Source organism: Drosophila serrata, unplaced genomic scaffold, assembly GCF_035046125.1.
Source record: "Drosophila serrata isolate PLE 108 unplaced genomic scaffold, ASM3504612v1 contig_240, whole genome shotgun sequence".
In the NCBI taxonomy this organism is placed as follows: domain Eukaryota; kingdom Metazoa; phylum Arthropoda; class Insecta; order Diptera; family Drosophilidae; genus Drosophila; species Drosophila serrata.
The window spans coordinates 11,323,893-11,336,746 of NW_028257138.1; the positions used below are offsets into that span (position 1 = coordinate 11,323,893).

Sequence of the window (12,854 nt, forward strand, 5' to 3'; positions counted from 1 at the left end):
TTAAATCCGTATTAATTTTTATTAGCTTCCTCATCATAAGCCATACTATAATCTATCACCAAATCGTTGATATACTTCTTGACTTCAGTGGCAAAAATAAAGTCCAAGTGTCCCCAGGTGGGCAAAGGCACTTCATGCAATAAAGCCAAGTTGGGAAGAAGTTCGGGAAGTCGTGAGATATCCTGTTTGTTGGCAGAACCATCTGCCAGGCCGTAGTACAAATAAAGTTCAGAGGTTATTTTGCCCAGATCATATGCCGGAGGTTCTGCCACTCCATAATACTCCAAATTCTTGCGACTTCCCCAATCATACAAACGGAACTCATTCGAGGTATAAGATTGTATGAAATGAATTGCCTGATTGGAGGAAATGCCAGCGGGATGAGTCTCAGCGATTTGAGGTAGCAGGGTCTACGAGTAAGATATTATAAAAATGAGATAAGATAATATATATAAAAGTTATAACTCACCTTATTCAAATTCCCTATTTCAGGACCTCCCCAAAGCAAAGCCAAAGTTTTGCAGTAACTCAGCAGTAAAGGCTGATTACTGCAGGTGGTATCCAACAGTCTTTGAATGAAATGATTTTGTGGCAAGAAAACCTGATTTTCCAGCAGAGCAGAACCTATTCCAGGTTTACCAAAAACCGGGGCAGTGGCCACAATCAAACCCTCGGTGGTATTACCCATAAATACAGGTGGTGCCAGCAAATGAGCTGTCTTAATCTTGGCATTATACTCGGGACGATAGGAACCCATGACAACGAAAGAAGTGCAACCCTGCGAGTGGCCAACATAATGCAAAGCCTTCTCTCCAGTCTCTTCCAAGATATAGTCAATCATCGTTGGAAGATCAATGGAACCGATCTCATGCCAGCTAAATTTCCAGAAATAAGGATGCTTCAAATCCAACTTGGTGTTGTTCCTCGAGTACAGATTGCCACGAGCATTACCCAGCCAGACATCATAGCCAGCGTCCACATAGTTATAAGCCAGTCCATCCTCCGGACCATTGAGCAGGAAGCAATCGGAGCAACTGAACAGGCCGTGCATGATGAGCACCACAGGACGCTGCTGGGCGGCATTATTCAGACTCGGTGAATGCGGAATGCGGAACATATTCAGGACATAGCCATCCGGAGTCTCCACGAAGTGCGATTCAGCTGGATAGCCCTGCTCCTCAATCCGCTCAGCCTGCAATGAATATCAAACTTAAATTAGTTCAAGAACTAGTAATAGTTAAAGAACATATATCAATATATTATATTGTATTCACCGAAGTCTTAATAGCCTTAAAGGGTATATCAATGAAAGGATTAAAGTCAGCTCCTGATGTAGCCACAAGGGCCAGTATAATTAATATTCCTCTCAGCATTTCAACTATTGCTGTCCACTTTGGTCGTACGACTGAGTATTTTGCAGAATATTTTTTGAAGAACCTTTTTTGCTTTAATCTAATCTATTGATTAGATGTAGAGTGAGGCTATTTATTAGTGTTTCCTTGATACCCGCAAATAAGCAGCGTAAATCCAAGATTTATATACTTTCTGGGTTGTCCATTTGGATTATTCTTGGCGATTATCGTACCTGCCCAAGGGGTACATATTGTACTCAACGATAGGTTTAATTGTTTTATGCCTTTCAATGGCCATAAAGTTAATATAATTAAAAGGTACTCAGAGGGGTAGCTTAGACACAGCTAAAATGAGTTAATAAATAAATCAGAAGATGTTAAAAAAAACCTGTTACTTAAGTAAGATAGTTTGCTTACTTTATTTTTATGGCTCATAAATTCCAACTATAATTTAAAGAGCTTTATGTAAGATTTAAGCTGCACAACTCTGCCTAGTTCAAGGTCTTTGTTACTCTTGTAACACAATTTAATTAGCGTATTCTCCATTAGTGACATTACTAAAGGCCTTTCCCCAAAAAATACCCTCGATCTTTACAATCCCAGGACAATGGAGGTGGAAAGGCTCCCTGTCATTCCCTCCCCTATTTCCAATCAGACTGGGAAAATGGTGAGTTGGAAATTGCAGAACACGCGTATCAACGAGTTGCGCCTGACTTGCTGCGATTTTTGCATTATGTCAGTGAATTGTAATGCGGCGAGATAGCGAGCGGTGGATCAGAAGAATGGTTGGGAATGGAAATTGTGGGTGGTTTTGGGTGGTGCAGATGGTGACTGGTGACTGGTAACTGGTGGTGCTGGTGGTTACAGGAGGCATTTTGGGGGTGGTGGTGACTGCAGGATGGGGAGCCTTTGCGAAATTGGCATTAACTGTGCCGAAAGCCACAAATTGCGAGCTTCGATGACTGCCGCTCTCCACAAGAGGGTCTCATTCCTGTAGATAGTCCGTGAGTACACAAAGAAAAAAGAATTGATTAACTTTGTAAATGATCTAATATAAAAATGTACTTTTAAAAGGGTACTTGGATTAAAATAGTATCCAAGTATCCCAAGTAAAATCAGATCTTATAGATTAGCAGCTACTATAAATAATATGGATTAGCTAATATTAAAGTAAATAAGCAGTCATAGTATTAGTATTAGCCTTCTTTTAGGCGGTTCTGTAAGATATTTATTTAGATCAGATTTAGTAAAGAAACTTACCTAAAATTAAGGAAAAATTCCTATATTTTGTAGCTCATGTCATTTTGTGAAATGTTTAACACATTTTGAAGTATTTATTATCTATAAATATCTCTGGGTGAGTGCTCTTCCGGGGCAGTTTACAAAAGTATCTTTGGGTGAGCAGTTCCCTGAGATACTTTTTATTCATTTCCAAAGTTTCCAAATCCTTTGAGATGCTTTCCAAAAAGTTTCCATTGATGAGTGAAATTATGACACACTTCAAAACAACGTTCCTAAGTGATTTATACATTCTAAATAATAAAACATGAACACCTAGTTTCTACTTTCTTTTAAAATATACATTCAGCATTATAAAAATTAAATTTTTGTCTATTCTATTTTATATAAAATACATTTTTGATAGGCATTTCTCCAAGTGTTATCCTTTCGAGTCCTGCAATGTATGTCTATATGAGTGCTGCATTGTCACGGCAATGTCGACGCCGACGGATGCTCAGAGGAAGGATAGATAGACCGAACCAAACGTAAATGCGGTTCATTGAAATTATGTGAAATGCCAGCAGTGAGGCAGAGAGGTATCCTTCAGACGAGGAGCAAAAAGGACCTAGGAAAAATGCAAGCAGCAAACCTACGTAAAAATATATATATGAAACGAAATAAGAACTTTATATTTTAGATTGACAGATGAAAAATAATAAACAGTTTTTCCTTTGTGAAAGAAGCTCAACAATACATATTTTGTGTAATAAAAAACAATTAGCTTTTTCCTCTGAATATATATACTTTTATTGTCAAATTTATTGATTTTAAAAGTATCATATAAAGCTTAAAATGACTTATATCTATCCTTGATATAAAGTATTTTCCTTAAACTATTTTGGGATAATTTTTTACTACTCGCAAGTTCATTTTAACTACAGTTTCACTTCACATTCAATCAACACAACAAAAAAAAACAATATTGAAGACATGAGAAAACAGAAAAATAGCAGAAAAAGTGTTACTATCTGTACGTGGAAAACGAATGAGAAAAAAAGTGAAATAAAATCCTCAATTTTCCTTCTGCTCGTTTTGCTAAATGCTTTTGCGGCGTCTTCTTTAGCTCGTTTTGTGCTTGCTCGGCACTTTCCACTCGAAATTCAATTAAACAACTTAATTGGCTGCCTGATGAGCGACGATTGTTTGCCAAAAAATGCATTTCGATTGCATAAAAAACTTGGTTTTCTTTTTCTCGTTATGTTTTCCTAGGCTCACGACAATTTTTCCCGCCCGCCAGCTGGAATCGTGACTTATCATAAATCTAAAGTTACGCCATGCAATATAACCCTTGGTTGTGGGCGACAGACACCGGGCTATGGCACAAACAATAACGATGGCAATAACACCAATAAAAGCGTCGTCATCAATGTGTCAAGTTTGTGTTAATGGCCAAGTCAAAGAGCCACTTACAAGCCAACTCAATCTGCCCCTCAAAAGTTGTTTTCTTACCTTAGCTTGTTACTATATACATATTTGCTTTCCCCTTTTGCCAGGGGTCAGGGCAAAGTTGAATGCCAAATTTGCACATATCTATATGGTTTTACAAGCTTTGAAATTTATACTTGCATTATATAAACTTATACAAACGGAAGCCTTTGATTTTATTTCATTTATAATGCAAGAAATTATATTTATAAATAAAAATGTAATGATTTTTGATTGTGTGACAATCAAATACTGACCAAGAACCATTGAACTTGAGCCACTTATGAGTAATTTATAATATATGTTACGTATGACCATAGGTAATTGGCTCAATTAGGGGTTTTCTGAGTTCAATAAGCAAAAAATACATTGAGGAAAACTATTAGATATACAGAAAATATGCCTTTCATTGAGCAAATAAATGAAACCTTTGACTACTTATCAATGCATTATGCTTTAAAATTTTACATATGCATTTGTGCTCTAAATATAACTTACTTAATTGAATTTACATCATACTAAATCACATTTTTTTTACTTTCAATAATTTTCTTTAACAGTTTGCTAACGTAGTCTGTCATGGTTAACTGATGCGACCTTCGTGTAAGCAAAAGCATTGTCAAGGCCAAAATGCAAATGCTCACAAAAGCTAAAGCTAGCCACTTGCAGCTACTACTACCATGATTTGCAGACATCAAGTTGTTTGATGGATATAAAAATGCAATATTTCCAGTAGAATAAATTTGTGAATTTTCCCTTTAGCATCCATTGAAGAAGTACTGCGAGTATGCATATGGTAGATATATACATATATTTTTTTTTTGCCTTGCGTTGCCTGCAATTGACAAGCACAATAAATTGTGAAATATGGCCGTTGCCTTGCCAGTTCCTCTCCATAACTTTATCGTGTGTCCTCATCGGGGGGAAAATATTAAAATGTAGCTATGCAGAGGCATCCAAAGGATGGCCAGGATATGCAAGCGGGCGTGTGAATGAAAAAATAAATATATATGCAATAAAAGAAAAGAAAATAGAAAGAAAGTAACATTTTGTAGGGGAGTTTTTCATACTCTAAGGGTGTAAAGTTTAAGAAAAATTCCTATAAAATTTGTTATATTAGCATTTACTTAAAGATTGAATATTTTTTGTATTCAAAATGTTTTCCTGTTTTCAAAATGTTATAATTTTATTAAGAAATATATTCTAACAGCAGTTTAAAAGGGTTAATATAACCTTTAGAGGCAAAATATTATTAAATAATTCAAAAATAATGCTTTGTATATAAATATTTTATATATTTTATTATATATATATTGTTTATATGAATTTTCATAATTTATATACTTCTTTTCTAGCGTATATTTTTGCCAACTCATAAATTTCAATATTATTCATAGTTAGTGTCAGGAAGGAAACTCCCAACACTTTTGGCATCAATTTTAAAGATAAATTGCAACCGAAAATCGTTTCATTTGTTTCAGCTTTTAACCCTCTTTTTTTTCCTAAATGATTTTTCATATATTACACTACATACACATATATCTACTTTATGTGGTAAATTGTTGCGTCCATTAAATTGCATTTAAAATGTGCATACTCAACATTACCGTACATCAGTCTCATCAGCACCCCGCCAGGTGTCGTGACGTGTCAGTGACAGAGCGGACAAGCGGACAAACGGACAAACGGACAAGCGGACAAGCGGACAGTAAGACAGGTGGACATTCGGACAGGTGAGCACACCGCAGAAAAGCAAGCCAAACATGTGTCGGGCTTTAATTATGTCATAACATAAGCCCGAGGAGGAGGCTGGGGCAGGTGAGGCGAGGCTTCAACATGATGTGGCATGTGTTCGTTTGCAAAAACACACACAAAAATATTCAATTTGCATTTGTTCAACAATCGAAACGCGCTATTAAATTCTGTATTTGTCTTTGTTACAAATGTAATCGAACTGAGAGGAGTGATGTGAAAATGGTTTTCCATTTACATTTTCAAATTAACAGTTCCCAGCATTTCAGACCAGAAAAGATCTTAAATTATTTAGTTATCAATAAGTCTATTTTCTATAAAGATATTGTACTTTTAACACAAATTAATGCTCTATTTTGTCAGTAATTCTTTAATAATTATTTAATAGATATGTATAGTTTATGGAACAGGTATTGTATTGAGTGTGATTGAGAAATTAAAAATAAAAGAGCATTGATGTGTTTTGTTTAAAAATGTAATGTATATAAGCTATATAGCAAATACATTTAAATACTATACTTAAATTAAGTTAATAAATAAATGTTTTAAATATCCATAACATATATAATAATAATGTTTAGCTTCACCCTTATAAAGTCTGTTCATATTATCACCTTTAACTCGCTTCCCTTGCATTAACTGACACCAGTTGAAATGGCAACATTTCTCATGACTTTCGATACTGTGTGCTTTATTTTCTTCTTATTTTTTTTGGGTTTTTTTGCCACTTATGCCACAAATGTGTTGGCAAGTCTTTGCCACCCATTTCCCACCCATCTGCAACATAAACAGCAGCAACTAACTCATGCAAAACCAATTAGGTGCGGTCGTTTCGCATCGCAACTTCAACACGATGATGCATTGTGGACCGCCCACACACCCCTCTACCCCTCTACCCCTCTACCCCTCTACCCCTCTACCCCACTCCCCCCCTCTTGAAACCCTCTCTGGCTATAACGTTTTAACCAACTTTTAATTATTGCAACGTATGTGTGTGAGTGTTGCATTTTTTGGATATATACAACTGCGGTTAAAATAATAAAACTAATTACAGAACAAGACCAATGATTGTATGATGGATTTACTAGATGAAATTGGGTGTATATTTTGTTTAAAGTTAGGGAAACACTGTAAAGTGCTAAAGTAATAAAGTTTAATAAGGTATTTTATTAAAAAAATATTTTTTGAAACGATTTTAAGAATATATTTCATAGGAAACACAAAAGGAGGTTTAAACTTTATTATTACAAAATTTTCTAAAACTAATTCTTACAACACTTTCTTAAAAGAATTATTCTTCAACCAAAGATAACTTTTAAGCTAATAATTCTTTCTTTAAAATCTTAAAAATATTTAGTACTTCAAAAAATAAGAAATATACGATTTAATATATCAAATTTAAGTGCTAAAATTTAACCCTCAACTGTAAATTTTAAAGCAAACGATGCTCCACAAATGATTTGAGCGCAAAATGCATCTTGAAATATATCACCTTTCGTGCATTTTCTGCATTTATTTGTTAGTTTTTCTTGTTGCCTATATTTTCTATTATTTTTTGTTGTTAATAATCTGCGAACTCGAAGCCTCTTCTTGGCCAACTCAACTCTCATCTCGTCTGCTCATTAACGGGAAGAGTCGCTCGTGCATTGCATTTGGAGTGTTAGTTGAAGTTTGCTGGCAGTTTGATGGCTGCCTTTGCTTCTGCTTAACTGAGTTTTTCGCAAAACTCAAACTTCTTGGCACCTCAAGATGTTGTGCCAGTGTTGAGCAATTTGCAAACGCTCACTAATTGTTAGCCGGGCCAAAAAGGCTCCTCTCAAGTGTGTTGTTAGTGTGTGTGTTTGAATGTAATTGAATTGCGGAAGCGTTCAGTGGAATAAGTGCCATTATTTTGCGAATAGAGCAGCCTCGCGGAACGGGCATTACCTTAAAAAAAAAGGAACTTTAAATGATGCTTCAAAAGGAGGTTGGAAAAATCGTTCCCTTTAATTTTCCAACCTCCTTTTTCAGAGAGAGTCAGAGAGAGTTTTCTTAAAGTTAAGATGGATTAGGAAACATAACTAAAACGAAAGTGAGACTTTTCTAGGGTAGTAGGATTGTAAGTGCACATTTTGTATTCATTAATGAATGTAATACTTATTAAAGGGGATGTTGTAGAATTATCTAGTTTTATTTTTAAGTCCTTAAAAATATTCTTACTAATTTAAAGCATAAGCATATATTTAATTTGAAACCTAAAACATTGCTTGCAAGCTTTTGGATACGTTTTAAAGGGTTTTAAATACTCTACTTACGTCTGTAACATTTAATTTGATTGTATTATATATTCTATGGGATAATTATATTTAAGAATGATAGTGAATATATTTTTAGACATGAAAAAATTATATTTACGTATTATTTTTGTATTTATTTTATTGTTTAAATTGCCAGTTTTGAATACTCTTTAAATTCTTTCACGTTCTTTTTTTCCCTAAAGCATTATACTTATTTATTTTAATTATTATTTTATTATTATTTTTTAGTATTAATCTTTATTATTTTATTAGTATTAGTATATGAAAGAATCATAAGTTTACAAAATAAACCTTAAGCTTATGTCAAACTTGCTGCAAGTTCAACGTCCAACAACTTTGCTCGATTCCCACTCTTATACGCTGCTAACGGTCATGCATTGTCGCGTATAAGAGTGCGAAGGAAAAGTGTCTTAACTTACAGCCTGACATGCACAATCCATTAAGGATAAATGCATTCGGAAATTACAGCATAAAAAGGATAAGCGGCACAGGCAGTGACAGCAAAGGATATACCATTTAAGCCAGCAGCTTTCATCTGTTGCTCCCCAACTATTTCATTAAGTGTGGCAGTAAAGCAAAAACAGTTCGACCATGGAAATTACGCGTAATAAAAAAATAATAATAGTACAAACAACGAGATAAATAATTGGTTAACAGTGAAAATCAATTAAACGGCATTAAAAATAAACTAATTTGGCTCTGACTCTGCAATTGATTTCAATTGAGTAATTTAAAGCGAGCGAAAGCAATTTGACAATATAAATACATACATGTATATAGAGTGATTATCCAGGAGGAGTTGTCAGTTGGTAACATAATACCCAGGTTATATACACCAGGCTAGACAATGGCCCTCCGGGGTGTTGTTATAAAACGATGTGGCTGGAATGTTACCTGAAGTTTTGTTAGGTTTAGGCATATGACGGACCAGAGTTAGGGGAGCCAACTGTTGATATGCCCGGCTGCCCAAAGAGTTTCGCATTATAATTTACCGACCGACTTAACTCGAGCGTTACAAACGGGTGCTGGATGGAAGGGGGGAGGAAGATCTTTAGAGGGGGCTGGGGGGACTACCTGGGCAGTGCTTACTTTGGCACTTGTGATGCTTCGACCGCACGGGTTTTGGCTCATGCCAAACACGTTTAACGGTAGCTACACTTGCAGAAAAGCAAAGGGAATTCTAGATAAATAATAATAATTTAAATTGCATATATTTTTGTTATGAAATATGTCTATTAATGTCTTAAAGTTAATTTTTACAACCTTAAAAATATTATAATTTTATTTAGAAGCTTGAAACATAGTGAAGAAGTTATTTCCGACCCTATAAATCATATATATTCTTGATCAGCATCACCAGCCGAGTCGATCTAGCCATGTTTGGGAGAAAAATATTTTTTTTTCAAAATTTTGAAAATTTATATAAGGGGTTACCATCGTTAAAATTTGCAAAATTTGACAAAAAATTTAAAATGATAAAAAAATTTAAAATTAATAAGCAGATTTGTCAAGATTATAAAAACTAGCATGGGAACGTTTTCCGAATTAAAATTAAAGCTTTTTTGGCGAAGTTATGAGTTTTAAAATTTTTAATTTGTCTACAAAAATGTGCGTATAAAAATATAAATATATGCATTAATGATATTTTAAGCTTAATTATATGCGTTCAAAACATTTCAAAACATTAGAAACTTCTGCTTTCCGAAGATTGTTTCCTTTATTGTTTATATTAAAGAAAGCATATCATTGCTTATGTATAAAAGTCCTAAATATTACACTAATTTATTTATTTCTTTAGGTATTTCTTTATTTAATAATATATTCATATGATTTATTTCTTACCCAATTTAATTATTATTCCCAGTGTAAGCAAACAGACAAAACCGACACCCGCATTTTGAACGCCGCTCACTCTTGGCCAGTGACCACTTCGATCCATTCACCCATTTCTTGTGCGAACTGTCGGTGAAAGGGGGCTCTTTGGGGGGCAGAAGGGGACACACCTTAGCCACCTTTCAATGCGGCGGTAATTACTCCATTTAAGGCAGTACCCTCACTCCCCTTTTCGCTGATCAGGTACCACCTCACCTGGCAGCCAATCAGTGACCAACTGCTGCCGCCCAGCGTATGCATAAATTAACAATGGCAAAATGTGTGTCAAACCCACATTCCTAATCAAATTCAAATTCAATATGCATTTTGTTTCAATTCCAACGAAGGTGAGGTGTGTGTATGTGTGTGTGCTCCAGGGAATGGGAGAAATTGTGGTTGGGGAAGCTTTGGTTACCTGAAGAACCCAAAGAAACTCGAAAAGTTGATTGTACCGAGACCCATGGAAAAGACAATAAAATGGGCAAACTAAATGACCAAAAAAACACAGATAGGGAGAAAAGGGAAAATAAAGGTAAAAAAGGAAAATTGTATAGATTTAAGAAAGATTTTTGAATACTCTTTCATTGTGGAGTAAATATTATACTAAGTTAGTTTTATAGAAATGCTAAACATTGTAACAAACAAGAAAGTAAACTAACTTTGCGAAGCAGAATTGTTTTTGGGAGTTGGAGATAAACTTGATCATAATTTAACCAATTAATAATTAATTTCTTAATATTATATTATTAATAAATATTATTTTATTTGCAAATCGGAATGTATATAACATTTGGCTATCATTAGCTTTAATTTTTCACAATTCAAAAAACTTGAAATATTTCCTTTCTTTAGATCGATAACTTAGTAATATTTTTACTATACTATACTACTCATTATAAATATTTAAATATATTTTATATATTTTATATATATATATTTTATACACACGTTTATACATCACTCTTTCTCTTAACTTCCTATACCCTCACTGCATACGAAATCACTTTCTTATTTATATTCATGGTTTTGTGTATAAAAGAAGTTTTTCGTAAAACACAAAATGCCTTCTTCAAGGGTATTTAAAATTGTATGCAGTCGATGGAAATATTAAATGAATACCAAATGAGGACAAGAGTGCATACAGAACGAGCATTTGTTGAGCAGTCAAATATTAAAATGGCTTGAACTTGGCTCTAACCAGTTTGCTGCATTTTAAATGTTGCTACAAAAAAATAAAAAACACCTTTTTTCTTTTGGGCGTAGCAACTTTTACTAGATTTTATTGATTTTAATAAGAAATTAGCGAGAGAGAATGAAGGAAAATGATATAAAAAGGGCAGAGAAATCAATCCAAAAAAGAAGAGATGAGAAGGAAAAATTGGGTTACAGAAACTAAAGTCTAATAATGATTGAAATTAAGATAGCCAGAAGGTTAATGCTGGGTCATAATTAGCTGGATCTTAGTCACCGATATGGAAATTTATATCGCTCTATGCAAATGCGGGCTAAAGTTCCTCGAACTTCAGGTGTAACAAAGAAAATAAGCAAGGTAAATGAACTTTAGCATTTTCAATACTCAAATTAATTTTATTTAACAAACCAGTTAAATGAAAAGCAAAACAAAAACAATATTAATAAATTAAACATAACTTTACATTGTCATTATTAAGTAATGCATTTGTTTATAAAACTTTGTGTTGTTGTGTCAATTTAAATATTTAACAATAAATTTAACTTTTGGCCTAATGAGCCAACATCCATTTTAACTATGTATTAATGTGCTGGCATAAAAAACCCGAAAATAATTTGTTGACTTAATTTGGCAATGCGAAATGCTTAAATATTCAATTAGTTATGTAAATTATGCAATACTGTCCGGCATGCAAATAAATATAGTTTGTAACGGGTCTCCCTCACACTCCATTACTATTATTTATTATTTCTTTCACCGAGCTATATTTAGACAAAGGAAACAACACCAAACTATGGCATTTTAAATTCGGCATAAGACATAATAATATTTCAGGAAATCACCACAAAACTGAGATGTCAGCAAAAGGAGAAAAATAATTTATATAGAGTTAAAATCGCAAGCGAAGGCATTTAATGAGGCATCCAAGATGGCAGACCCTGAAGAAACACTTTCATTTGTAACTCATTAAAATCATAATGCCGCTGCCTTATTATTACCATTACAATCATCATTGTCTCTGGCCAAGGCCCCTCTCCTCAACTGGCCATAAATCATGCAATTTCTGGCCTTTGAACTTCACACAAAACGACATCAAACCATTTCACTCGACTGAGTGAATTTTAATTGTTGATTAGCGATTGCGTAAACTGCAGTTTAATTGCTTTATGAATGGGTGTCACTGAAATGGTAATGGTTATTTAATTTTAATCAACTAACTTTGAGTTGGTTTAAAGTAGATTGGAGCAAGGAAAGTTAGCTTAGATTTGAATGAGATCTGTATAAAATATTCCTTCCATTTAATTATAATAATAACAATACTCTACGGAAAGATATTTAAATATTATTATATAAATATAATATCCATGATATATATATATAATATTCTCTCCAAATATAATATCTATGATATATATATTATATATCTATCTATGATATATATATTATATTCTTTCCAATTAATTTCCCATCAAACAATGTTAAACTCCATATTCTCCATAATCCTTCAACAATTCAGTTTATTTTAGGTTCAATGCCTTCGTCCTGGTCTCCAGTTATAATCCACTTGTGTTTCTTCCTCTATAGAGCCTCAGGTATACAAAAAAACAGAGAAGAGAAGGTTATACTGAATGCACTCAAATTAAATTTCGTGGCGGTGTATGCCCCATGGGGAATAGACCGAAT

General features: G+C 33.8%; 1 protein-coding gene across 1 annotated transcript; it reads right to left on the minus strand.

Moving 5' to 3' along the window:
• Positions 1 to 1,505, minus strand: LOC110183754 (lipase 3). Its single transcript, XM_020952113.2, has 3 exons — positions 1,275 to 1,505; positions 470 to 1,192; positions 1 to 410 (listed from the first exon to the last, which is right to left on the minus strand). Exons 1-3 carry the CDS (start codon positions 1,371 to 1,373, stop codon positions 12 to 14), a joined length of 1,221 nt encoding a protein of 406 aa, XP_020807772.2. The 5' UTR covers positions 1,374 to 1,505; the 3' UTR covers positions 1 to 11.
• Positions 1,506 to 12,854: the final 11,349 nt, after the last annotated feature.

What these genes read in the sequence shown, in the direction of transcription:
- LOC110183754 (XM_020952113.2), bottom strand. Translation starts at nt 1,373, where the DNA reads ATGCTGAGAGGAATATTAATTATACTGGCCCTTGTGGCTACATCAGGA. An exon ending in TTAAGGCTATTAAGACTTCG is followed by an intron (nt 1,193 to 1,274) that starts GTGAATACAATA and finishes TATTCATTGCAG; the next exon opens with GCTGAGCGGATTGAGGAGCA. An exon ending in AAATAGGGAATTTGAATAAG is followed by an intron (nt 411 to 469) that starts GTGAGTTATAAC and finishes TCTTACTCGTAG; the next exon opens with ACCCTGCTACCTCAAATCGC.